This window comes from Macaca nemestrina, chromosome 17, assembly GCF_043159975.1.
Source record: "Macaca nemestrina isolate mMacNem1 chromosome 17, mMacNem.hap1, whole genome shotgun sequence".
Classification (NCBI taxonomy): domain Eukaryota; kingdom Metazoa; phylum Chordata; class Mammalia; order Primates; family Cercopithecidae; genus Macaca; species Macaca nemestrina.
In genome coordinates, this window is record NC_092141.1 from 4,704,839 (window position 1) to 4,731,324 (window position 26,486).

The window sequence follows — 26,486 nt, forward strand, 5'->3', positions numbered from 1 at the left end:
CGGTGGCTCAAGCCTGTAATCCCAGCACTTTGGGAGGCCGAGGCAGGTGGATCACGAGGTCAGGAGATCGAGACTATCCTGGCTAACACGGTGAAACCCCGTCTCTACTAAAAATACAAAAAAATTAGCCGGGCGTGGTAGCGGGCGCCTGTAGTCCCAGCTACTTGGGAGGCTGAGTCGGGAGAATGGCGTGAACCCAGGGGGCGGAGCTTGCAGTGAGCCGAGATCGCGCCACTGCACTCCAGCCTGGGAGACACAGCGAGACTCCGTCTCAAAAAAAAAAAAAAAAAAAAAAAAGTTGTCAGGGCTAGGTGCGGTGGCTCATGCCTGTAAACCCAGCACTTTGGGAGGATCACCTGAGGTCGGAAGTTCGAGACCAGTCTGGTCAACCTGGTGAAACCCCGTCTCTACTAAATACAAAAATTAGCTGGCATGGTGGTGCACACCTGTAGTCTCAGCTACTTGGAAAGCTGAGGCAGGAGAATCGCTTGAACCCAGGAGGTAGAGGTTGCAGTGAGCCAAGATCGCGCCACTGCACTCCACCCTGGGCAACAGAGTGAGACTCTGTCTCAAAAAAAAAAAAAATACATACACACACACATATATATCTGTTGTTAATGGGATATTTTGCCTCCTTTTTCATACTAAGTCTTTGAAACCCAGTGTGTGTATTTTCCATTCATAGCACATGTCAATGTCATTGTGGCCAGGGGCCACTAGAGTGGACAGTGCAGGTCTAGAGTCTTTCCTGACCAAGTTCGAGGCAAGGCTCTTCCGATTCCCAGCCGTGTGACCTTGAAGACATCACCTGAGCCTTCGGTGTGATCATTCCCCTCCCACCCGCCTCCCGGGTTGCGTGGGATAAATGAGACTGTATCTCGAGCACCTGGGACGGGGCCAGATTCCTCGGAGGGCTTCACGAGTGCCAGCTGCCTTCTCCTTCATGCCTCTGCTCAAGCTGGGCCCCTGGCCACGATGCCCTTCCTGTTTTATTATTATTAATTTTTTTGTCGTTCTGTTTTTTTGTTCTGTTTATGACAGTCCTTTTCAGGACACCTTTGCGAACCCCTCCCTTCTCCACAGGGCTGGTCTCCATCCTGGGAACTCTAGTAGCTTCTGCCTCTGCACAAGCATTCCCAGCGCCACCCGGTGAACCTGCTAATTACGGCCTCTCCTCCGCCCCATGAGAACTCCCTGAGGGCAGCAGGCCTCAGAGCGGGTGAGGAGGGCCAGGCTCCTGTGCTTGCTCTGCTTACTGAGCGTTGCTTCAATTGGATGAAATTGAGGTAGCCCAGAAACCTCTTCTAATTCCTTCCTTGCACCTCCTTGTGCAGATGGGAACACAGCCGTCCAGAGAACAAAGACACTTACCCAAGGTCACACGCGGGGCGGAGCAGGGCCATAGCAGCCAGTGCAGCATCCTCTGCAGCCCCAGGAACCCCGGGTGGAGGTCGGGGCGTGACCCTTGCTTGTGGCCCAGAACGCAGAGGCTCTGCTGGCTCAGGCAAGAGCCCTTTGGGTAGATGAAATTCAGTTTAATTGAGCCAAGGCAGTTTGAGCTCCTCTAGGGCACCTGGCTGCTGCTCCCATGGTCCCTACCAGCCTAGCAGCCACCCACTCTGCATTCTCAGCCCACTCCTCACTGCCAGGTCAGGAGAAGGAGGTAGTCCCTCAGACGGGGGTCTCACGCCCCCTCTAACCAGCTCTGCTTCCTGGTGCCAGAGCCACCTCTGCCCCCCAGGCTCCCGTTCTTTCCTCTGTGCAATGGAAGCAGAGCTGAGGGTGTAGGTGGCAGCATTTTGTTCCTGGAACCAGGCCCCGCAAGAGGGAGCTGGCCCCGGCCTTGTTTACGGTTGGTGAGTGACTATTTGGGAACTCAGATCCTTCCCCAACTTCTGTGGGGTACCTGTTCTCTTCTCAAGACCTATTTTCTTTCCCTTTGATCCAGCCGAGGGCAGCCTGGGCACCTGGAGTTGGGTGGAGTGGGGGCTGTTGAGGAAAGGCAAAGCCTTGCCCTGGGGGAGTCCTTTTCTGCCAAAGAAGCTGAGACTGGTATCCATGGCAACTGCTCACTAACACAAACCCAGAAGGAGCGATGAGCATAGGGACCCAGCTGGGAACACAAGCCGAGAGGGACTTGGGGGCTTCCCTGGAGCAGCTGAGCTGGGTGCAGGAGGAGGGGGCGCCAGGCTGGGGCTCACTCTCCTATTGGCCTTTTCTTTTGGTCTGTCCTGTTAAGTCTATCCAGAATTGAAAGATGGGGAAACTGAGGCCCAGAGTCTTTTACAGGGTCACCTGGTGGGTAGGGGCTAAGCCAGGCCCTATCTTGTGGCTCTGGCTCTCTCTTTAGATAAGAATGGCTGCCTTAAGGATAAACGGTGCACCTGCCTTCCCTCTTAGGTGGCCCTGTCCTGGCCACTGCCACGTCTGCACTGTGGGGAAACCCCAGCTAAGGTCTGAGGGGCAGGGCACCCAGAGTGTCTGACTGGCAGGCTCAGCACCCAGGTGAAGGGCCAGGTGGCCTAGAATACCAGCGCCCTTGTGACTAACCGCCTGCTGCCCTCTTCCTTGCTCCTGCTTCCTCTTCAACGCACCTTCCAGCAGGCTCTGCCAGCCCCTCCGCTGTGTTGTTGATCCGTCAGAGGAAGTGCCTTGACACAGTACCTTCGTCTGGGGCCCTGGACCAGTGATGGCCCTGGCCTGTGCCTCTTTCTTATTTGGTGGATGAGGCAGGAAGGCTGCAGGTCTGCAGGCCTGTTCTGAGAGGGAGGCTGCCCTGTTCAGAGCTGCGCAGAGGAGGAACTCCTTGGCCCTTCCCCGGATCCTTCCGCAGTAGGAAGTGGCTTTTGTTTCTGCCTGTAGGGGCCTGAAATCTTGAAGGTAGAAGGGGAATGAGAGTGAGGGAGGCCAGTAGGACACTGGCCCGATCCCTAGGCTTCTGAGGCTGGGCTCCCTTGTGGGTTCCGAATGTCTTCTGGGCTGAGCTTCGTGTTCCTGGCTCTGCCAGCCTTTGCCAGCTTTACTGTGTGACTGGAGGCAAATTCTGACTCTCTCTGATTCCTGAATCCACGAGAGATGATTTTTGTCCCTCTCTTGCTGTTGTCAGTGTCTTGCTCCCAAGGATAGTGTAGGGCACCTGGTCTCAGGAACTCTAGTCTGCTGGTCGCTGGCTCTGCCTGCACCTCCCTTCCCCAGGACAACCAGATCTGCTTCCCAGGAGCTGCAGTAGCCAACCAAGCTTGCCCCTGGTGGGTCTCAGCGGTGTCCTCTTTCCAGGATGCCCTCTCCCGTGCTCTGGGCTGAACCGAGTGCCTAACTCCTGGTTTCGAACTGTACTCTGCTCGTCTCCATCACAGCACCCATCCCCAAGGAGGCTCACCATCCCCCTGTAGCCATGAGGGGCAGAGCCGGGTCACACCTGGGACCCCTGCATGCATAGGAGACTGCCCCAGGCTTGAGCCCTGTTGACTGAGTCACAGACTCAGTTGACTGAGACTTGGGTTGACTCATACCTGCCTGACCCAAAGCATGTCCTTCTGGGCTGAAAGGGCACTGGTAGGTTTGGACAGATCAGGTGAGGGACCAGGCCCCTGTACCGACATCAGGGTTTCTCCGACAGTGGCTGGTGCTCTCTTTGTTCTGACCAGGGCTCACAATGAGCCTCAGGGCCTGAGTCTCCAGGAAGGAAATGGGAGGATGTAGTCAGCCGTAGTCCCTGTCTACCCAGTCCTCAGCCCTGACAATGAGGCCGCCCAACCCCCAAGCTGGGCAGAGCAGCTTTTCTACATTCAGGAGGGCACAGTGGCAGCTTTGCCCTGTCTCTTCTGCAGATAGGGCTGCCCGGGTCACACAGTGAGGCCGTGTGAGGAAGAGCACCGGTCTGCTCTGGGCCTGGTCCTCGCCTGGTGGCTGGGAGGTGGGTGAGTAGGGCCATAGGGGAGATGAGGGTAGAGCATCAGCACTGGAGCAAGAAATAAACCTGGAAGGAGGCACTAGCCAGAGCTTGGAGGCTGGGGACAGGGTCCTGTCCTCCTGCCTCTGGCTTTCCTCTGCCTTCTTGGAGCCCTTGCTAGGGTGTCCCCACTCCCACTCCTAGAGCCATGAGGTCTTCATGATTCCTTCACTGTCGGGCATGGGGTTCCTGAATGGGCTTCCAGGAGGCGAAGAGCAGGATGAGGCTTTGTAAACTGAAAAGGGCTGTGCCTGGGGAGGGGTGGGGCTGCTTGGTCACACAGCTTTTCTGGCACCCGTGTGAGGACAGCTGGTGTGGATGTTGAGGGGTGACTACTTGCAGCCTTTTTTTGGGGGGGAGTTGTTGGGGTGCAGGTGGAGAACATAGGCCAGATGTGGGAGCCTGGGGCCCAGCTCGGCCTGGCTCCTGCAGCCTCTGTCCCGCTCACCTTCTTCATCTCAGCTTCCATGTGAGGCGGGGAGCAGCAGTCCCTGGCCGCCTCGGCTACGGAAGCAGCACGTGGGGAGAAGGCTGAGGGTTTGTGGGCTTGAGGGGAACCATTCTGAGGTCTCTTATCTCTTCCCCACCCTCTTCCCCAGGCCCCTGCCTTATCCCGTGTCTGGCTGGCATATCATGACCCACTGGCCACACCCCCTGTGGGTCATGATAAGGCTGTGGCCACCTTGTCCCTGGCCCCTGGTGGTCTTGGGAGCCCCTGGGCCAGGACAGGGCTGGGGAGGCTGAGTTGAGGAAGGAGTAGCTGTACAAAGCCCCCAAATTACTAAGGCAGAGAGCCTGGTTCCAGTAAAGCTGGCCCCAAATGATAGACTAGAACCACAGGCCAGAGGCCCGGCAGCCCGGCCCCGCCCACTCTTGGCATAGAGACACAGCAGGGAGGAGGGGGACGCGCTGGGCTCCGGGGTGGTGTCTCTAGGGCTAGCAGGGTCTGCCGGCAGGCTCTTGAGTGGGGAGGGGTGTTTCTCTAAGGGCCCAAGGCTCTGGGCTGGGGGCCTCATCCTCATGGTCCCTGCAGAGACGATCACTAAGCTGCTCTGCCATGAATGACCCAGATTTGCAGGGTGGCATGGGGGTAGGGGACCGGCACATGTAGAACAAACCCAATTGAGATTCAGAAATGAACCCAGCAGGGATGTCTTGGGATTCTGGGCCACTTCTGCAATGGGCAACCTGAGGCTCAGAGTGGGGGCCGGCTGCTCCTGAAGGTCACATAGCCTACTCCAGGCAGACGGGGCAGGATCTTGCCCTGTGGGATAAGTGGGATAAGTGATAAGTAGGAGTGAGTGTGCCTGAGTCCAGGGCACTGGCTCAGGGACTGCCTTGGCCCAGTCCCTAGGCTGGTGGGGTGCCGGCGGGGCCGGCCTGTGGGTTCCCAGCCTTAGCCATCCAGCGCCAGGCCAGCAGAGCCAGGTTCTCAGGCCCCTGTAATTACCGGAGCAGGGGTAAGACTCCCAGTGTAAGCCAGCCCTGAGGCCTCTCACATGGGGACCCGGATCCCTCTCAGAGGGACTGGTCAAGGGCATCAGGGCCCATCCGTTCAGATCCCTAGGCCTTGTCTTTCCAGGCATCTGCCCCCATTTTGGATAAAAGAAAACCAAGGTGGGAATGCCCCATTGTTCTCAAGTCATAGCTGGGGCTGTGTCCTGTCCTACTAGTTAATGACCAACGATAACATTCATGACATTTATTGAGTACCTACTATGTGCCAGGCACTGTTCTAAACACTGTATGTGGATTGATCTACTTAAACCTCACAACAACCATATGAAATGAAGCAGGTCTTCAAATTCAGCCATATTACAGAGGAGGAAATTGGCACAGAGAGGTTATGCTATTTTCCCAAGGTCACACAGCAGAGAAAGTGGGAAAACCAGGATTTAAACCCAGATGCTCCAGTTCTGGAGCCCATGCTCTTGAGAATTTAGGCTGCCTGCTGCTCTGAGAGAGGCTCAGGCAAGGTGAACGTGGGCTGATGCTGACTGTACTTGGGGAAAGCAGGGGGTATGTGGGGACAAGCTTGAGGTGCCCTGTCTAGGCTGCCTGGGAAGGAAAAGACCTCAGGATCACGCTGTTGGCATGTTGTATTTGAGGCTGGCCTGAGCTGAGGGCTCTCGTGGTCAGTGTGGGTTTCCTCTTACACCTTGGCCTTTTGAGGATTCTGTGATGTCAGCAGATTGGGCCTGGCTGGAGGAGGGAGGAGGAGGCCAGGAGTCCTGGAATCGGGGCTTGACTCCTCTGGGGTCTACTGAAGGACCAGCAGTGATGGGGAATCACTGTGAGTGTCTGGGGCCAGCTGTTGAGTAAGTCAGGGCCAGAGTCCATGCAGTTCTGGGGGTGCCCTTGAGGTTATAGGCACCGCTTCACCATGAGCCTCAGAGGAGAGAGGCAGGCGTCCTGGTAGACGCGACCTTGGATCTGGGTCCTAGAGGTGAGGCTGGTCTTAATGGCTGGAGAGTGACAGCCCAGGAAGAAGCACGGCGGTAGCCAGGGCTGGGAGGCCTGCGGCCTGTGATGTGCGATTCCAGGGAGCTCGGAGCAGCCCGGCCGGTGGTTTCCGATCACCTGGGCACTGCGCTGATAGATTCTTGGGCCCCACATCTAGAAAGGGTGACTCTGCAGGTTTGGGGAGGGCCCCAGGGAGCTGTATTTTAATAAACACACCCTCCTTAAAGGTCATTGGGATTCTCAGGCAGGTTTGGGGACCACTGATCTCCTCAGGAAGAAATCGGGGTCCAGGGAGGTGAAAAGTCAGGGCTAGCAGCATTGGCCTTTGCCTGGAGTCGGGGGCTGTATGTGTGCATGGCGGGCACTGTGGGTGGGAGAAGAGCTGGCTTAGGGCCAGGTCATAGAGGCCTCAAATGCTGGAATTCTGGGCGGCAAAGGTGCTGCTAAGTGTGAGTGGGCAGCTGTACCCACCGGGCCGACACTCGTAGAACAGCGCCTGGCACAAACTAGTTGGCCGATACGTGTCAATATGTGCGCTGTCATTGTTGTTACTGGTACCATTACTGAGCCAGGGGTCTGGGCCAGTGGATCTTGAAGGACTGATGGGTGATTCTGAGGCCAGAGGTAACCAGTGGGTCACAGCATTAGCTCCTTGAGTCCAGGAACTGTCTTGTGGTCTCTAGAGGCCCAGGCCGGGACCTAGAACTCTAGAAGATTCGTAAGGGCTTGTGAGACCAGGTAGCGGAGGGATGCCAGCCGGCTGGCAGGGGCTGGACGCAGGGAGCCCAGGGAGGAGGCTGGGCGATGAAGCAGATGGAGAATCACCGGGGCCCATTCATGGGGCAGAGGGAGCCGAAGGGGTATCCTGGCTGACTCCCAGGGTCCTGCAGTGTCCTGCAGGGTCCGCTCAGGGAATGGGGACCCAGTGGTGAGCCGAGGAATCGGAGTCAGGAGGCTGGAAAACAGGGATGAGAGTGTCTGGGAGTTGAGCCTCCAGCAGGTGGTTGGTTTCAGAGGAGGAAAGGAGGTGAGAATAGCGACTTGGGAAGGGAAAGAACTCTCCAGAACTTCTTAGCTGAGTGTGGTGGTGCACGCCTGTGGTCCCAGCTGCTCGGGAGGCTGAGGCAGGAGGATGGCTGGAGCCCAAAAGGCTGAGGCTGCGGTGAGCTGTGCTTGTGCCACTTTAGCCTGGGTCAGAGAGCAAGACCCTGTCTCAAAACAACAAATGCTGTCCCCTGTGAAAGGAGGAGAGGAAAGGAGCAGCTGGTAGTGGGGACAAGTCAGAGCTGCCCTCACCACCAGGGTGACGGAGGTATGGGCGTGTTTGTGGGCTGCTGTCCGGGAGCTGGAAGCTGGGGAGAGGCTGAATGCACGGGCCCAAGCCAAGGACTGACCCAGCGCAGCCTCCCCGCCAGGCGAGAGACAGTTCGCCCAGAGGAGGGGATGGTGGCCTCAGACAAGAGGTGAGACCTCCCTTGTCTTGGAAGGTATGTAACTGTTGTCAGTGGATGTTGTTCCAGAATGTTTTCTTGGGTGATGAGGACCCTGTGGCCAGGAGATGATTCTGGCTGTGGATTTGGGGCGCTGCCTGGAGAGGCCTGCGTTGTGGCTGTGTTGGCTGGGGTCTGCATCGGGGGTAGGAACCCCACTTCGCATGTTCCAGGGCTGGTGGGGTGGGCTTGGCCCGAGCTGTGGGAGGCTGCTCCTGGGCGTGAGTCCCGTCCTGTGACCCACCAAACCTCAGCCTCCAGGAAAGAGGCTAAAAATAAGGCTGTGGTTAAGAAGGGAGGGGTGTGTGGGCCCGAGCCATGCTGGAGCCCAAAGGAAAATCTGAGGCGACCTGCCGAGCTGCTGTGACACACGCTTCCCGTGCCAGCGGCCAGTGGGATCTTGCCCTCCTGTGGCTGTGGCTGCTTCCAGGCCCGGAAGAGGGAAAGCAAGCCAGAAAGGCTCAGACAGGGTCCGACCTTGGGCCTCGCAGCCTGCAGGAAGCCCTGCTCCTTGGGAAGGTTCTCTCTGGTCTTTTTCCTGGAATTTGGCCTTGGACCCAAGCTTGAGCGTCGGGCAGTGGTGGGATGGGGGCAGGCCGTGTTATCCAAAGCTTCCTGTGTCCTGGGAACTGCCCAGGACTTCCCAGAGACCTTAGATGCCCATCTGCATGTGGAGGCATGTTCTCCCTCTACCAGGAGCTCTATGTGGTAGGAAGTCAGGGGAAGGCTTCCTGGAGGCAGAGGCAAATCCTGGACCTTGAAGTCATCGGATGGGGAAGTGTGCAGCTGGATGGCTGGGATGTGCTGCCGGGAGGAAGCGAGAGTGCTTTGATTTGCCGTGGACACAGGATGTCGTCATGATGGCTATTTTGATACGGCCTCCCTCCCAGAAACAGAACCTGCAGTTACTGCAGACCCATGTCCGTCCCAGAAACAGAACCTGCAGTTACTGCAGACCCATGTCGCTCCCAGAAACAGAACCTGCAGTTACTGCAGACCCATGTCCCGCCCAGTTACTGCAGACCCATGTCCCTCCCAGAAACAGAACCTGCAGTTACTGCAGACCCATGTCCCTCCCAGAAACGGAACCTGCAGTTGCTGCAGACCCATGTCGCTCCTCTGGACTATGGATGGGAACCTCCTGCCTCCTCCTGCCTCTGCCCATCCTCTTGTCCACCCGACACCAAAATCGCGACAGCCCCTGCTCTGGGTCCCGGAGATGACCCGCCACGGCTCCTGCCATGTTTGTGGTCTAGTGGAAGATGAAGCCACATTCACCCACATGTGAAGTCCCTGTGGGCCATGTGTGTGCTGCCCTGGAGGGTACCAGCAAACCATGCAGAAGGCAGCGTGGCAGGAGAACAAGCTTTGGTCTTTGGCAATAGACCTGGTTTCAGATCTCACCTCCAAAACAGAATGGACTGTGTGACCAATTACTTCATGTCTCAGAGCCTGGGTTTCTTCCTATCTAAAACGGGGTGAGAATCATAAATACCAGCACAGATAGTGAGGACAGCATCTGTACCATCTTCAAAGCCTCACGCATTCCTTGGAACTTAGCGGGAAGCAGTAACTAGTGACTCAGCTCAGGAGCTGCTCCCAGCTGTGCTTCTGCGTGCGTTCCCTGTGCATTCCCACTCATCCTGGTGGGCCCAGCGCGAAACGAGTTTGGACGGGGGAGAGTGGGGGCAACTAACTTACTGAGGGTGGTGGGAGGGGAGCAAGCGGGGGAGATATTCCAGAACAGAAGGCAGCTGAACTGGCCTTGAAGAAGTGGCAGGAGTGAGCCTAGTTGACGAAGTTGTACCAGGATAGAAGAGGAAGTGTGTGGAGTCAGGGGGTCATGAGTAGCTTGGGGTGGCTAGTGGAGGGGTGGTGTCCTGAGAAGGGAGGCCCGAGGGCAGGGCTGGCAGGGCCAAACCTGCACCCTGCGGTCTTGTGAAGGGCCTTGGACGCAGGGGAGCCCCAGATGACTGACTGTGCCACAGAGGGATGGGATCAAACCCACGTGTCAGGAGGGGGAACAGAGTCCTGACCCAGAAAGGAATGGGTTGTGCAGCTAGGAGCCTCTGGGGCTGGGTCGGGGCACCTCAGAGGTCCCTCTTGCTGGCTCTGCCATCCACAGGCCTAGGACTGGCCCCGGCTTCTACCTTCAAGGCAAAGCCACAGCCTGCCTTGGTTATTAAGTCATTAACTGGGCCTCACACAGCCTCTTCATTACGGATAATTATGGTCAATCCACTCAGGTCATTAACAAGGAGGAAGACAGTTTCTCTGGCTGTCAGGCTGCTAGGACATCCGCCCGTCTGCTCCTGCATTCCGGGAAATTGCTCAGCATCCCAACCTGGGTCTCAGAAGGGACAGTGACATTCCAGACTCCCCACTCCTTCTGCACCCCCAGTCCCAGCTGCCAACGGGATCCTCATACAGGGCCTGGAGATTCCACTTTTTCCTACTTCCCTGTGATGTGACTTTGAGCCCATGGCCTAACTTCCTGTGCTCCAGTTTCCTCATCTGTCAACTTGGATCCTAGTACCAGCCTCCTAGGGCTGTGTGAGGATTAAACAGGCATTTAGTGCTCAATTAGGCAAACCATCATCTGTTGAATGCTGCCATCATCATCCTCATCATGAAGAGCTCTGGAGTCCCCTAAAGGCCTCTGTCCTTGCCTGTGGGGCCCCCAAGGGCAGGGCCATCTCCTCTTCCTCCTCCTTCTTCCCCGTCCCTCCTCACTGCAGATGTGCTATGGTCGGGGGGCTCTGGCCTGTGGCCTGGGTCCTTTTGTCCTCAGAGATAATGCAGGCGGAGACCGAGGCCCGCGGGGATGGGGGTTGTGTTTAACCAGGAACCCTGGCTGAGTGCTGCGAGGGGTAGAGGGTCCAAGATCCCGCCTGTCCCCCAGAAGCCATGGCTCTGCCAGTCTGCTGGAGCTGTGGGTGGTTTCTGGGTGGTCCAGCTGCTGCCCCCACCCCGTGACATGCAAAGCCCTAAAGTAGTTGGGCTTGGGAGCAGGTGCGGCCTCAAGAAATCCACTTCTCCCAACAAAGCGGGCGGGCCTGGAGCCCCGCCTGCTTCCCTCTGTACCCCAGGCCTGAATCTGAAAATGGGGGGCCCAGTTATAATCCTGAGGGCAGCTGGGGTGAGAGCATGTGTGTGTGTGCAGGTGCTTGTGCACACGTGTGTGTGCACGCATGTGTGTGGGTGTGTGTGCGCACGTGTGTGGGTGTGCACGTGTGGGTGTGCGTGCGTGTGTGTGGGTGTGCGGATGTGTGTGCAGGTGTGCGTGTGCGAATGTGGTTGTGCACACGTGCAGGTGAACCAGAGTGAGTGTGGCTGCCCCTCCCAGGCCAGAGGGCTCCCCGCAGCTCTCAGGGCCCCCCACTGCTCTCTGGGTGGTGGGCTTTTGGTCCCCCTGAGGGAAAGGCCCATATCTATTGCGTTGCTCCACAGCCTGGGCCACAGGTAGGGAAGAGGCCCGAGCTGGCAGGTAGGAGGTGTGGTTGCCCATGGGGCAGAATGACCACAGAGGAGCCCTGCCTCTCCCTGCCCCTCAGGCCCTTGTGAGTGATGGGAACAGGCTGAGGACAGGAGGTCCCCGTGGAGGCAGGAGGGAGGCCTGGGAAACCTGGGCAGGGTAGAGGTCGCAGCAGAGCAGGAGCTCTGCAGATGCGGCCAGGCTGCGCCCTGCAAGGCGGGAAAGAGGCTGGTCTGGTCTGTGGGGACACCAGCATCAGACTCGGCCAGTGAGCACCCTCTCTCTTCCCTCCAGGCGTCCTTCTGGACATCCAGCAGCACTTTGGGGTCAAGGACCGAGGCGCCGGCCTGCTGCAGTCAGGTGAGGCCCACCTCCCACCTTCCCCCGCACCCAGGTGTTGGCGTTGCGGGTCCTGTCCTGCTGGCCGTCATCTGCCACCGGGTCTGTCTGCCCCTGTCCTGACTCCTGGAAAGACAGTGGGCTTTGCATCCCTGTCCCACTACTGCAGCCCGCCGAAGGCGCTGCTTCTCTGAGCCTCTGCTGCTTTTCTTGTGTGACGAAATGAATAATACCTGGCCCGAGAGGCTATCGAAGTAAAGGAGAGTGCAGGCAAAGGTTGCAGAGGTGACCTTTCTCTGGGTCCTGGGGACCCAGTGATCGATCCAGGTTCCTTCCTGAGGCTGGTGCAGGGAGCTCCTTAATTCAGTAAGTTGGGCAATGCCAACAGAGCCGTGGTGACCCTGTTTTTATCCCCTGCCCTCCCCCACATTCCTTCCAATACCATCAACCCTGGGAATCACCTCTTAGGTGACGAGGCAGGAAACTCCACCTAGTCAGCCCCAGAGCAGTTCCCAAGCCCGGGGCAGGCGCCTGAGAATCTGGGCCCTGGACTGGACGTGGGCCTGAGGTTCCCTGGGGCCCAGGCTTCTGATGGGCTGCCAGAGCAGGGCCTGAGCCCCCAGGCTGCTGGAAGCTGGACTGGGACAGTGTGGGAGGCTATTAACCACTTAGGGCAGCCCACCAGCCCCTCCCTCCGGGGAACATGCCTCCCTTCTGCCTGCCCTCCCCGCGACACGGCCTTGTGGGAGCTGGGCCCTGGGCTCCCTGACCTTCCCACTGGTGGAGGCCATGTTGGCAATGCCCTTAGCAGCGCCCCTCAGGCCCGGGCAGAGACTAAGGCCAGTGCTGCCACCCAGGGCTGGGGGCAGGAGGCCTGGTCCTGACTCTGTTCTAGTCGTGCTGTGTGGCCCCAGCCTGGGTTCTGCCTTTTCTGGGTCCTTGGCCCTGGAGTCCCTCTGGCTGTGAGCCCCAGTCAGATGCAGGATGAGGTCCCCATGGTCTGCATTCCAGTCGGTGAACCCCTTCCCCTGCCTGGGCCCTCCTGGGAGGGAGGGGGTGGAGTGAGCTGGTTCTGTCCAGGAACCTGCCTGACCTGTCTAAGTGGCATTCCAGTATGCACAGTGCCTCCCGAGCTTGCAGAATGCCACAGCCACTCCCCTTGCCCCCTTCCTAGCCGTCCTTATAGCCCAGATGGGGACTTTGGGGCTCAGAGAGAGGGGTTGCGATGGTTCTCAGGCTCAGGTGAGACTTGACTGTGCTAGGATGGGGCAAGGCTGTGTGGTCCAGTATCCCCTACAGGTGGCCAGGTGCCTGCCCTGGCAGACATCATGTTTTCCCAGGCCATGAGCCCCACCCCTCCCCTACCCCTTCCTGGGTCTCCCTGGCTAGGCCAGAATAAGTCTGTCTGCCCTGCCACCTGAGACAGGTTCCTCCAGCCCCCTGGGCTGTGCACACGCAGTGACCAGCACTTCAGCCGGGCAATGGAGTTTCAGCCGCGTGGGCGCATGGGAAGGAGTGGGCTGCCAGGCTGGCAAGGAAAGGGTGGGAGAAGGCCTAGCTTCCCATCCCCCGCCCTGTGTGGCCCCTGACTCACTGGGGACCTGGCCTCAGCCTCAGCCCCCTCCTGGTCCCGGCCTCACTGCCTCATCTGGAGCAAGGCTCTACCCCACGCGTCCTCCATTTAATGCCCACTGAGCATGGTTGGGGCCAGCATAGCCCAGGAAGCGGGGGCAGGAGGTGCAGGGAATGGTGGGAGGGTCACGGGCCAGGCTGGGGTGGGGAGGGTGGTGGGCTTGGCTCAAGGCAGGTGTGAGGGTTCCCTGGTTCTTTCTGCGGTTCTGTCCCAGGCTGGCTTCTCAGGCTCTCGAAAGAGAAGTCACTCCGTCCCTCGTCACCCTGGTGGCCTGGGTGGAGGTGGACAAAGCACACACAGGCGTCATCTTGTTTCATTCTTCCAGTAACCCTACGGGCTCCGTTTGTCAGCTTCACTTACCAGATAGAGGGACAAAGGCCCAAGAGAGGGAAATGGCTTGCTTGAGGGCTGGCGGTGGAGAGTAGCTGGCCTGGAATAGGGACCTGGGCCTCTGCCTCTGCTGCCCATGGGCCTGGGGGGGCCTGGATGCCTGGCATCTCTGTGTCCCCAGGGTGGGTGCCTCTGGGCCATGGTGAGAATTCCTGGCATTCTCAGGGACCCTCTAGTCTGTACACCGTGGCCCTCACCTGTCACGTACCCCTGGCACAGCTGGGATGGACCCCCCAGGGTGCCCTCACCGCTTCGGCCACCTAAGCCAAGAAGCCAGGCGAGTAGACCAGGATGTGACTCAGTGGACAACTAGGCAAGTCACCTAATTGGCCTGTGTCCCAGGCACCTGTGCCTTCCCCAGGCCCGATAAGGTCGGAGCCAGGTGGAGGGCGCCAGCCAGGTGTTGGTGCCTGCCCAGATCAAAGGGCCGGAGCTGAGAGCTGGGCTGCCTGCTTATTTGTGGGCACCAGGGGCTGCTGGGGCGGGAGACAGGGAGTGGGGGTGGCTGAGGGTTAGGCCTGGGCTTGCCCCTGCTGTTTCCCTCTTGGGACTGGGCACAAAAACTGCTGAGGACGAGCCCACTTTCAGCGGCCCCTTTGCAGATTAGACCGCTGCTGGTTTGGACCTGGCTCCTGGCCCCCCGCAGGAGCCATCGCTCAGTCTCTGTGAAAGCCCACAGCAGAACTACAGTTTATAGGCCAGGCTCACGCCTGTAATCCCAGCACTTTGGGAGGCCGAGGTGGGTGGATCATCTGAGGTCAAGAGTTCGAGACCAGCCTGGTCAACATGGTGAAACCCCGTCTCTACTGAAAATACAAAAACTAGCCAGGTGTGGTGGCGGGCACTTGTAATCCCTGCTACCCGGGAGGCTGAGGCAGGAGAATTGCTTGAAGCCAGGAGGTAGAGATTGCAGTGAGCCAAGATCGCACGACTGCACTCCAGCCTGGGTGACAGAGCAAGACTCTCTCTCACACACACACACAATTATAGCTCATAGGTTTTGCTGTTTTGGGAAATCAGGAACCCCCATGGCCTATACCTAAAGAAGCAGCTGCCACTGAACCTACTGCTTGGCAGGTTGTGTGCTGGGCTCTGCCCAGACTCAGTTCCTGCCCTCAGGTAGATTTGCTTTATCTACGGGGGCAGAAAACGTATCATCAAGTTATCACCCGGGTACAGGGGGACTGTGGGAGCCTGGGTGCATGGCAGAGAGTGTATAGGTAGCTCTGGCTGGTGGCAGGTGGAGAGCACTTCCCTGAGGAGGAGACGTTTGAATGGGGCTTTGAAGGATGAGTTAGAGTTTGTAGTCAGCGCGTGAGATCGAGTAGATGTGTGAAGCCCTCCTTTCCCCTCCAAGCTAGATAAAATATGCCAAGAAAACATGTTTAAATTACAAAGCTGAGCTTGACAGCTAAAGCTAGCAGGGAAATTCCCAGATGCCAGAAGCAGAGAGCTGAACTCAAAAACCGGAGTGGGAGCTAGAATTGAAGCCAAGTGATGCAGAGTGTTTAGGGACCAGATAAATGTCTTCGAAGCTTGTTACAGTATTTTTAATATAAACATTTTTATCATGAAAAATTTTAAACAGACATAAAAAGTAGTGAGAGTAGCGCAGCAAACTTCCACATAACACATCACCCAGATTCTTCAGAGGAACGCCCGCCTGGCTCAGTTTCCAGGCCTGGGGTTTCTTCATTCTAATCATGGGTGATTTTGTTTCCATTCAAGCTTCCTGATTCCAAGCTGTGTCCCCAGGCTGGTGGGTAGTTTTTCTGGTACGGTTCCATTTCAAGCATGGGCATTTCCCACGTGGCTCTGGCTTTATGCAGAAAGCCTAGTTCCAGCCCCTGCTCCCTACAGGCCTGGGGCTTCCACTTCCTTCCCCATAGAGGCCCCCTGTGTTTCCAGGGACCCCCAGGAGAAGCAAATCCCAAACCATTCCTTAGGGAATTCTTTTTTTTTTTTTTTTTTTTGAGACAGAGTCTCGCTCAGTCGCCCAGGCTGGAGTAAGGTGGCGCAATCTCGGCTCACTGCAAGCTCCGCCTCCCGGGTTCACACCATTCTCCTGCCTCAGCTTCCCGAGTAGCTGGGACTACAGGCGCCCGCCACCACGCCCGGCTAATTTTTTGTATTTTTAGTAGAAACGGGGTTTCACCGTGTTAGCCAGGATGGTTTCGATCTCCTGACCTTGTGATCTGCCCGCCTCGGCCTCCCAAAGTGCTGGGATGACAGGTCTGAGCCACCGTGCCTGGCCAGGGAATTCTTCATGACCCAGAGCCTGCATGGGACACAGGGGACAATTTCCACTGAAGACAAACTCAAATTCAAAATTAATAGAGCAGGCCGGGCACGGTGGCTCACACCTGTAATCCCAGCACTTTGGGGAGGCCGAGGTGGGTGGATCACCTGAGGTCAGCAATTTGAGACCAGCCTGAACCAACATGGTGAACCCCGTCTCTACTAAAATACATAAGTTAGCTGAGCATGGTGTGGGCACCTGTAATCTCAGCTACTCGGGAGGCTGAGGCAGGAGAATCGCTTGAACCCAAGAGGTGGAGGTTGCAGTGAACCAAGATCGCACCACTGCACTCCAGCCTGGGTAATAAGACCAAGACTCTGTCTCAAAAAATAATAATAGAGCACACAGTTCTCTCTCATTTTTTTGAGAGGGAGTCAGCTGACTCTGAAATGGGAAAACAGACTCGTCGCAAAGGGACTTTAAAATTAGGCGTGTGTAATATTCAAAGCTCTAAAGGAAAGAATAGGATTTGTAAGACAAGAACCGAACATTATGAAAAGAGAACCGGAAAATGTTTAAAAGACTAATATTCAAAAATACTAGAAGTGAAAAATATAAGTATTTAAAAAATGGAACGATTAGGTGGGTTAATGAGTAGACTAAACCTAGTTGAAAAGAAAAGTGTGGCCGGGCGCGGTGGCTCAAGCCTGTAATCCCAGCACTTTGGGAGGCCGAGACGGGCGGATCACGAGGTCAGGAGATCGAGACCATCCTGGCTAACACGGTGAAACCCCGTCTCTACTAAAAAATACAAAAAACTAGCCGGGCCTGGTGGCAGGCGCCTGTAGTCCCAGCTACTCAGGAGGCTGAGGCAGGAGAATGGCGTGAACCCGGGAGGCGGAGCTTGCAGTGAGCTGAGATCCGGCCACTGCACTCCAGCCTGGGCGACAGAGTGAGACTCCGTCTCAAAAAAAAAAAAAAAAAAAAAAAGAAGAAAAGAAAAGTGAATTGGAAGCTAGAGCTGAGGAAATCGGCGTCAGTGCAACACAGGGAAGGGCGAGGGAGGACGAAGGTTGTTTGTGGCACTGCCTGACTGGAGTGGCTTGTGGCCCATTGGCCGTGGGTTGGTGTATGGGGAGAACAGAAGAAGAGGCTGGACGGTGGGCAGGCTCTGACTAGCAAAGGCTTGAAGGCCAAGATAAGGCATGCAGATTTTGTCTTGGGGCAGTAGGGAGCCAGAGAAGGTTTTGGAGCAGGACAGTCCAGGTAAGATGTGTGTCTCAGCCCGGTGCGGTGGCTCACGCCTGTCATCCCAGCACTTTGGGAGGCCGAGGCAGGCGGATCACTAGGCTGGGAGATCAAGACCGTTCTGGCTAACACGGTGAAACCCCATCTCTGCTAAAAATATAAAAAAATTAGCCAGTTGTGGTGGTGGGTGCCTGTAATCCCAGCTACTTGGGAGGCTGAGGCAGGAGAATTGCTTGAACCTGGGAGGCGGAGGTTGCAGCGAGCTGAGATCGCACCACTGCACTCCAGCCTGGGTGACAGAGCGAGACTCCGTCTCAAACCAAAACAAAACAAAAAGATGTGTGTCTCAGGATATTCATTCTAGGAGCAAGTGTGGGAGGGGGCAGCAGAGGAAGCTGAAGGCTACTCAGGGCTGGGGTTTGTGGGCTCACGAGGAAGTGCCAGGATGGGGATGGGGGAACGGAGGGAGAGTGGGGACAGAGGAAGAGCCAGCTCAGACTGAAACCAGACAGTGCCTCTGCTGTTGGGGGTGAGTCTCCTTCTGGCCGTTCTCCCCTCCCCTCTTTAACCAGCCCAGTGGCTCCTGCTTCAGCAGACTTGGGTTCTGAAGGCACAGCTGGGCAGCCCCTGTGGCTGTTCCGCAGGGCCCTTCTGTTTAAAGGGTGGCCCCAAAACCTCGTTAACCCTGAGGCCTGAGAGGCCAACACAGGTCTTACATCCTGAGCAGGGGATCACGGAGCAGGTGGTTCCCGTCCTTCCACCGGGAAGTCTGAGTGTGGTGAGCTTTCAGGCGCTGACAGGGCCATCTGTCCTGAACATTCTCCGTCAGCTTGGCCAGCCTAGGCCGTCCCTTGGATGGCAGAGCCTGGCCCCTGCCCCACCCATGCCTGCCTGAGCACCCTCCCTGCCCACAGGATGTGGAGGATGGCGAGTCTTCTCCAAATAACAGATCAGCCATGTAAAAATAGCCGTGGTTCAGCCCAGGCTGAGGCAAGGCCCGAATGCAGGCTCCAAGGCCGCAGAGTGGGGGCTCAGGGCTCCCCCAAGCCCAGACTTGCCCTCTCCTGCTCCAAAGCTGCCTTCTGGGGTCATACAGGCCATGTGTGCCATGGGGATGGCTCCCCTGATCACGGATGGGGGTCCTGGGGCTGCCCACCAGGACACCGAGTCCCCGTGGGGGTTCTGAGCTCTGGGCTGCCATGAGAGGTGGACAGCACGCGTCCACCCTTCTGGCTTTCTGACGGCCTCCTGCCAGCCCGGCGAGGAGGAGGGGGCGAGGCCCTGGCCCAAGACCCCGAGGCAGGCGGGTTGCTCTAACTCCTCCCTCCCTGCTGTCGCGGCCCTGCCCGCTCGGCCCTGGCTCCCTGCCCTGCCTCTCCATTGTCCCAGACCTGTGGGCTCAGCACACGTGAGCCGAGTGAGGGCTTCCCCACACCCTCCACAGGATGTCCCCGCGGGAGCTGCTGGGAAAGCCGCCCCTACCAAAACCAGGGGTGGGGCTGCCAGTCTGCCCAGAAAGCTCTCCTCAAACAAACAAAGACCACGGGATTGCGGGGTGGTGGGCAGGGGAAGCTTCTAGCTTGGAGGCCCAGCCCAGGCTGGTCTTTATTCTCAGCAGAGTTGCCTGCTGGCCTCTGTGTCCTCATCGGACACGGTTCACATGGGCAAGGCTTCGCCTATCCCGTCCCTTCTGCCAGGAGCATTCTCTCAGCCCCCTCCCTGTCCCTACCCTGATTGCATTCAGGCCCCTTCATAGCCTGTGACCTCCAGAGGGCCAGGAGGGGATCTTCCCTCCTGTCTATCCTGAGCAGAGGGAGGGCGGCAGTGACGGATCTCACGTCCCTCCTGGCCCTGGACTGCCGTGTCCCAAGGGAAGGCACTGAGGGGCAGGCAGGTCCAGACTGTGCCTTCCTAATTTGGTCTGTCATCTCGGGCAACTTCTTCCACCTCTTGGGGCCTCAGTGACCCCAGCTGTAAGATGGGGGTGGACGTGGGGAGGATCAGGTGAGCTAAGGGCACGAAGGTGCTTGGGCAGGTTCATCAGACTGGGGCCGCTGGGTGGGGATGGGACGTGCCAGCGTCTGCCAGGAGTCCACCTGCAGTCCTGGGGGCTTCTGCCCATCTGAGTGAGCAGTCAGAAACCAAGGAAGGGTTGAAAGAGCTAGGAGGGGCCTGTGCTTCCTGTTCCACTGCGGGCAAGAGGGGAGAATGGAGCATGATGGCCGGGCTCTGGCGAAGGTCTGGGTCACGTCCCTCCAGCCCTTCTTCACCTCCCTGGGTAGGGGGCTTTTTCAAGGGTCCCACCATGGCGTTGGGGGGCGGGGTAGAGAGAGTGCGCTGTGGTTCTCTGTCACCTTCTAAACACCAAATCCTGTCCTGGTCTTGAGCCCAGTCCTCCCTCCACAGCCTGGTCTCGCTACTTCCTCTTCAGCATCCTCAGGCCATGGCCTGACCTGTCTCCTTGCTGTCCTCAACAGGCCCTGAACTTTCCCTGACCTTGGGAACATCAGCTGGGACCTTCCCCCTTCCCAGCATGGCAGTCTGTGGAGTGATTTAGAGCAAGGACTCTGGAGTCTGCCAAATTGGGGTTTAAATTCTGGCTCAGCCGCACACTGGCTGTGTGACATCACTTCTTTTGGCCTCTATTGTCTCCTCTGTAAAATGAAGAGAACAGAATCCAATGAGATCATCTGTGCATATGTCAAGTCTGTATCCTGGGCCTTGCCTATAATAAGTGCTCCATGATACTAACTGCAGTTATTATGAACACTAAGCATCAGATGCCTCATGAGCCATTATATAATATTGCTCGTAAGATCTGAAGTTTATATTTCAGTGTGTATTATTGATGTTAAGTATTATCGTAACAGTAAACTTCTATGCATGCTTCAGTGCCCAGCTTTGACGCCACCACCTCCAGGAAGCCTCTCTTCATTATCCTAGCAGGATCTGGAGCTCTTTGGTGGTTCCCCAGCATAGGTTGTCCTTTAAACAGAGCGACCTATGAACAGGATCTGCCGCTGACCAGACAGGGGGCAACTTCTCTTCTGATTCTTTCTGTCGGCTCCCCACCTAGCACAGACAAGCACAGAGAAAACAGTTCCTCCTCCTCCTCACATGTGTCAGTCCTGATGCAATTGGAAATCTCCCTCCTGCCACGTTCTGATCTGATCTCGGGCAGGCCCTTGGAGGCAGGCCCAGCAGGAAAAATTCCTTTTCTAGATGTGAGGAAATAATTTCTGCCTTGACTAATTTAAACAAGGGCCCAGTGTTGACCAAGGCCGGCCCGCTCTGGGCGGGTGTGGCATTAAGCACCTTGCACGTGCTATCCAGCACCCAGACCCACCCTGGAGAGCGGCTATTTTTATCTTCATTTTACAGACGAGGATGTTGGCGCTGGCTCAGGCCGGCTCGTGAGAGTCAATTGTTAACATTTCAGGAATGGTGTGTGAGCTGGTCGTAAAATACAACCATTGTTAAAAACTAAATGATATCAGCTTACAATTAAATAATCAGAAACAAAGGTAATAACTACTCAAAAGTCCTCATTTCCTAATTGTTTGGCTGTGTTTAGGCGTTATCTGTGTTCCTATGGTGAGTGGCGTCTATTCTATTTGTGTGGTAGAAACACTGGACAATGGCATGTTTCTGCACATCCCTTTCCAACGCCCATCAGTGACATGATGTGGGCAGCCTGAACTCAGCCAGGGCGGAGCGTTTACACCACAGAAATGAGCAAACACAGCCGGGCGCGGTGGCTCACGCCTGTCATCCCAGCACTTTGGGAGGCTGAGGCAGGAGGATCACCTGAGGTCAGGGTGTTTGCGACCAGCCTGGCCAACATGGCAAAATCCCATCTCTACTAAAAATACAAAAATTAGCTGGGCGTGGTGGCGGGCACCTATATCCCAGCTACTCAGGAAGCTGAAGCAAAAGAATCGCTTGAACCCGGGAGGAGGAGGTTGCAGTGAGCCGAGATGGCGCCACGGCACTCCAGCCGGGCGACAAGAGCAGAACTCCATCTCAAAAAAAAAAAAAAAGCAAACATGCTACATCAGGGCTCCTCTTGCCCCTTTTTCAGAGCCAGTTAAACATTTATCAGCACACCACTGAAGGTGAGACACAGAAAGGCTGTGGCCTGACTGAGGTCACTGGCCGGGAGGGAGCAGAGGTGAATTTGAGCCCAGGGTGTGTGTCTCATGCCCGGATTTGTGTACCCGCATGCTGATTCTACCCAAGGCCTCTGGAATTAACAGGTCTGCTTGTACACCCACCACCCATGCACACTCGCTGACCTGTTCTTGCTCGCGTAAGAGAGGGGTAGTCACTCCTCCAGCCAGGTTCAGGGGAGCTCTGCCCAGCTCTCTCACCTCTCCTTCACCTCTCTCTTTTCTTCCTCCCTCCCTCCCTCTTTCTCTTCTCTCAGGTCCCATCTCGCCAGGGTCTCAGGCCCATGGAGGAGCAGCCGGGGCTACACACACATTCAGCCTGGCGGTCAGAGGCCAACTGGCTGCCATGTCTGCCGCTCCCAGCCTTTGTCTGGCCATCTGCCCATCAGCTATGGGACTGCTTTCTAGGGGGAGGAATGGGGGGCCACCTCGCTGTGTGACCTAGGGTCTACCCTGCCTTGCTCTGGGCCTCTTCATCCCACCTGGGGCCTCCCAGGCCCCTCCCATCACTGGCAGTGGCCTCCCTGTGGAGTCTTCCAAACCTCTTGTTCTGGAAGAACAAAGCCAGGTCACGGCCTTTGCTCAGCATCCCCTCATGTTTTCCTTTCTCACCCATGGACGTCACAGTCATCACAGTGGGCTCCGGGGCCCCACCCCAGCCTCTTTCCTGTTCCTCCGACATGCTAAGTAAACTGCTGCCCCAGGGCATACGCACTTGCTGTTCTTGCCCCAATAATTGCATGATTTGTTTCCTTACCTCCTCCAGGTCCTGGCTGAAATATCCCCTTCTCTGACTGCTCTATTTAAAATTGTGGTGGCCGTGTGCAGTGGCTCATGCCTGTAATCCCAGCACTTTGGGAGGCCAAGGCAGGTAGATCATCTGAGGTCAGGAGTTCGAGACCAGGCTGGCCAACATGGAGAAACCCTGTCTCTACTAAAAATACAAAAATTAGCTGGGCATGGTGGCAGGCACCTGTAATCCCAGCTGCTCAAGAGGCTGAGGCAGGAGAATTGCTTGAACCTGGGAGGCAGAGGTTACAGTGAGCGGAGATAGCGCCACTGCACTCCAGCAGCCTGGGCAGCAGAGCAAGACGCAGTCTCACAAACAAAACACCAGCTAAGCTACCTATATCAATCAATTTCTCAGCCAGGCGCAGTGGCTCACGCCTGTAGTCCCAGCACTTTGGGAGGCCGAGGCAGGCAGATCACCTGAGGTCAGGAGTTGGAGACCAGCCTGGCCAACATGGTGAAACCCCGTCTCTACTAAAAATACAGAAATTAGCAGAGCACAGTGGCATATGACTGTAATCCCAGGTACTCGTGAGGCTGAGGTGGAAGAATCACTTGAATCCAGGAGGCGGAGGTTGCAGTGAGCCGAGATTATGCCATTGCACTCCAGCCTGGGTGATAGAGTGAGACTCTTGTTTCAAAAAATGTAAAATTGTGGCATCCACTTGCTCTCACACACACCCTTCCAAGCTCCTGTGTCAGCCCCTCCCACCGTCTGACAGGCTGTGTTATCGATTTGTTTATTTCTTTAATGTCTGCTTCTCCTCACTCGAGTGAAAGCTCCATGGGGTCTCTCTTGTTCATTGATGTATCCCGAACACCTAAAACGGTTCCTGGTGCCTTGTAGGTACAAAAAAATTGTTGTTGTTGTTGAATGACAGGATGGAAGGATGGACGGATGGATGACAGTGTTTTCAGCCATTAGGAAAGGCCCTGCAGTGCGCTGGGAGCGAGGGCAGCTGTGTGGTCTGGCAGGTGTGAAATCGGGAGTTCCAGGCCCAGTTCTGCCCTGATTTGCTGTGTGACCTTTCGTAGATCCCGAAGTGCAGTGTGGTAACGTATAAGGAACACAGGCTCTGGAGTCAGGCAACTGGGGTCAGATCCCCACTGGAACATATTGCCTGGGGGGTCTTAGGCAAGTTGCTCTTCCTCTGAGTGTGTCTCCACATCTGTGGGGTGGGAGGGGGCTGGAAAGGTACGTGATACATGAGATACAAAGATACATGAGATATAGCTGGGCACAGTGGCTCACACCTGTAATCCCAGCACTTTGGGAGGCTGAAGTGGGTGGATCACTTGAGCCCAGGAGTTGGAGACCAGCCTGGCCAACATGGCAAAACCCCATCTGTAGTAAAATACAAAGATCCGCCAAGCGTGGTGGCCCATGCCTGTAATGCCAGTTACTCAGGAGGCTGAGGTATAAGAATCTCTTGAACCCAGGAGATGGAGGTTGCAGTGAGCCAAGATTATGCTACCGCACTCCAGCCTGGGTGACACAGCAAGACCCTGTCTCAAAACAATAAAAATTTTAAAAAATTTTAAAAAGATAAGTGAGATACGACATGGTAAGTCCCTAGCATAGTGTCTGGCGTGTAGAAAACATTCAATAAATAGATCTTTGCTCTTTTAAAAAGTACCCAAAGGGCTCACCCAAACCTGGACAAACTGGGCGAACTGGACATACATGGGAGAGGATGGCGTCATGGATGTGCCTGACCTCGGAAGGCCTTTCCCACCTTCCTGAGGTGCAGCTCGGGCTGAGGTTGCCTCTCTGGGCTGCTTCCTTGGTCCCTTTGCTGCACAGACGCTTGGCCTCGAGCTGGCGTGAAATGGGCCGGGAGGCTGGGGTGCAGGGACCTGGGCTGGCCCTCAAGCTCTCCTCTCCCTGCAGTGTTCATCTGTAGCTTCATGGTGGCTGCCCCCATCTTCGGCTACCTGGGCGACCGCTTCAACAGGAAGGTGATTCTCAGCTGTGGCATTTTCTTCTGGTCGGCCGTCACCTTCTCCAGCTCCTTCATTCCCCAGCAGGTGAGGCCCGCCCAGGCTTCTCCCCCGACCGGTGTCCTGCTCCCTCCGGCGAGTGGCCAGTCTTACTGGCTGGTGTTAACCAGCCCGGGGCTTCCAGCTCCTCTGCTTGAACCCCACTGTCTTCCCGGTGCAGAAGGATGAGGTGGCCTTTGGGTACTTTTGTAAACCAGTCCTCTAGCTGGGGCCTTCCCCACACTGGCCTCTGACCTGAGAGCCTTCCAGCCCATGTGGCCTCCTGACTCCTCCTGAGTGGCCCTCTGATTTGGGATGGATGCAAAGAACAAGTCTGGCCTAGGAGTGAGGGCCTTGCGTCCTAGTCCTGGCTCTGCCATTACCTGGCTTTGTGACCCTGGGGGAGTCACTACCCCTCTCTGTTTCTTGCTCAGTTTGCACTTGGTCTGATGACCAGCTAACTTCTTGGGTCGACATCCCAGAGAAGCAAACATCAATTCAACACAAACAAGAGTCTTCTCATTTAGCTCCCACAGGCCTGGGCTTGAATATCCCAACTTTGTTGCCTACTTAGCTTTGTGACCTAGAAGAACGTACTCTTAATGTCTCTGAGCCTCAGTTTCCTCATCTTTAAAATGGGGATAATACTTCCCAACTTGAAGGTTTCCCATGAGAAGCAGCTGAGCTGTGAAGGTCCAGACCCTGGAACAGGTTGAGTGCCCGGCGAGTCATTGTTTCTGTTCCTCCTTCCAGAGATGAGACCGTTGCCTTGTTAGGTAGTGAGTTTCCCATCTCGAGGCATATTCAAGCAGACAGTGGCAATCACATGATGACTGCTGTAGAGAAAGATGAAGGAAGAAGGGGAGAGCATGATCTGTCTCCAAGGAGCTTTCAGGATAGCTCTGTCCTTGGGAGCACCGAGGCTTCGGGGTAGGAAGATTTGACAGGAGCACCTGTGCTCAGAGCCTTCAAGAGGTGCAGAAAAAGTGCTGAGAGTCCTCACTAAAGAGACAGCAGTCTCTTGAAATCCATGGGGTCAGAGAAGCCTTCCTGGAGGAGGTGGCATTTGCGCTGGGCAGGCGGGACTGTGAGATTAGACCTTTTGGTGAAGGTAGCATGGGCAGAGGGAGTCAACACACAGATGCAGAAATGGTGGAGTATGTTGAAAGGCTGAGGATTGGGCCAGGTGTGATGGCTCGTGCCTGTAATCCCAGCACTTGGGGAGGCCGAAGCAGGTGGATCCCCTGAGGTCAGGAGTTCGAGACCAGCCTGGCCAACGTGGAAAAACCCCATCTCTATTAAAAATACAAAAATTAGCCAGGCATGGTGGTGCATGCCTATAATCCCAGCTACTTGGGAGGCTGAGGCGGGAGAATCGCTTGAACCCGGAAAGTGGAGGTTGCAGTGAGCAGAGATCGTGCCACTGTACTCCAGCCTGGGTGACAAGAGCAAAACTCCATCTCAAAAAAAAAAGATTGAGGATTGCATTCTCACTGGAAAGAAAGCAGGGACTGGGTCATGGAGAACCTTGAATGCCAGGCTAGAGGGCCTGGGCTTCCTTCTGTGGCAGTGCTGAGCTCTGGAAAAGTCTGAAGAACAGTGGCGGGGTCAGATTTGGGATGATGGTAGGGACTCTGGAGGGAGGGCAGAGAGAATCAGCAGGTTTGCCAAGGACATCCTTGCTTCATGGGCAGCTTCACAGAGGAGGGTCAGGTCAGGTAAAGCTCCAGGCCCAGGATGGCAAGCAGAGCCTGGAGGCCACAGTCCAAAGTAAGGACTGGACCAGAGGCCTCTAAGGCCCCTCAGGGCCTCATCTTGCCCCTGGCCAGGCCCCTGGTCACCAACCTCTGAGGCTGCTCCTGGGACTGACCAGTAAGTCTAGGACCACCATGCCAGGTCTGGGTCCATCTCCGGGTGTGTGGAAGGGGAGGGAAGATAAGCAAAGGCAGAGGGAGAAACAGGTCACCTCCATTGAAGCCATAAATTCATTGCAGTCACAATTTGCATCCCATGGGGGTTTCTGGTAGACCTTGGCAATGTGATTCTGAAGTTAATTTGGCAGAGAAAATGCCCAGGAATAGCCAAGAACATTGTGAAAAAAATAACAGTGAAAGGGGATTTGCCTCTCAGTTATCAAAATACAGCAATTCTAACTAAAACAGCAGAGGGATGGACTAAGATCAATGAGCCAGAGTCCTCATTTCTACGGGGATTTAGTATAGGATGAAAGTTGCATCTCAAATGAGTGGTTTGGGAAGAACTGTGTATCCAACTGGATTGAAAGAAAAGTTTGGCCTGTGTTTCAAACCGTCCTGCAGA

General features: G+C 56.2%; 1 protein-coding gene across 3 annotated transcripts in view; it reads left to right on the plus strand.

The window, feature by feature from the left end:
- LOC105472158 (SPNS lysolipid transporter 2, sphingosine-1-phosphate) overlaps positions 1–26,486 on the plus strand; it is a 42,224-nt gene that overhangs the window by 3,234 nt on the left and 12,504 nt on the right. For all 3 annotated transcript variants that reach the window (XR_011615330.1, XR_003016004.2, XM_011725175.3), the window contains exons 2-3: positions 11,675–11,740; positions 24,079–24,215. Coding sequence is in view for 1 of the 3 variants with exons in the window: in XM_011725175.3 (XP_011723477.1) it covers positions 11,675–11,740; positions 24,079–24,215 (203 nt within the window). In the remaining 2 variants the exon portion in view is untranslated. The remainder of the gene's footprint in view (positions 1–11,674; positions 11,741–24,078; positions 24,216–26,486) is intronic.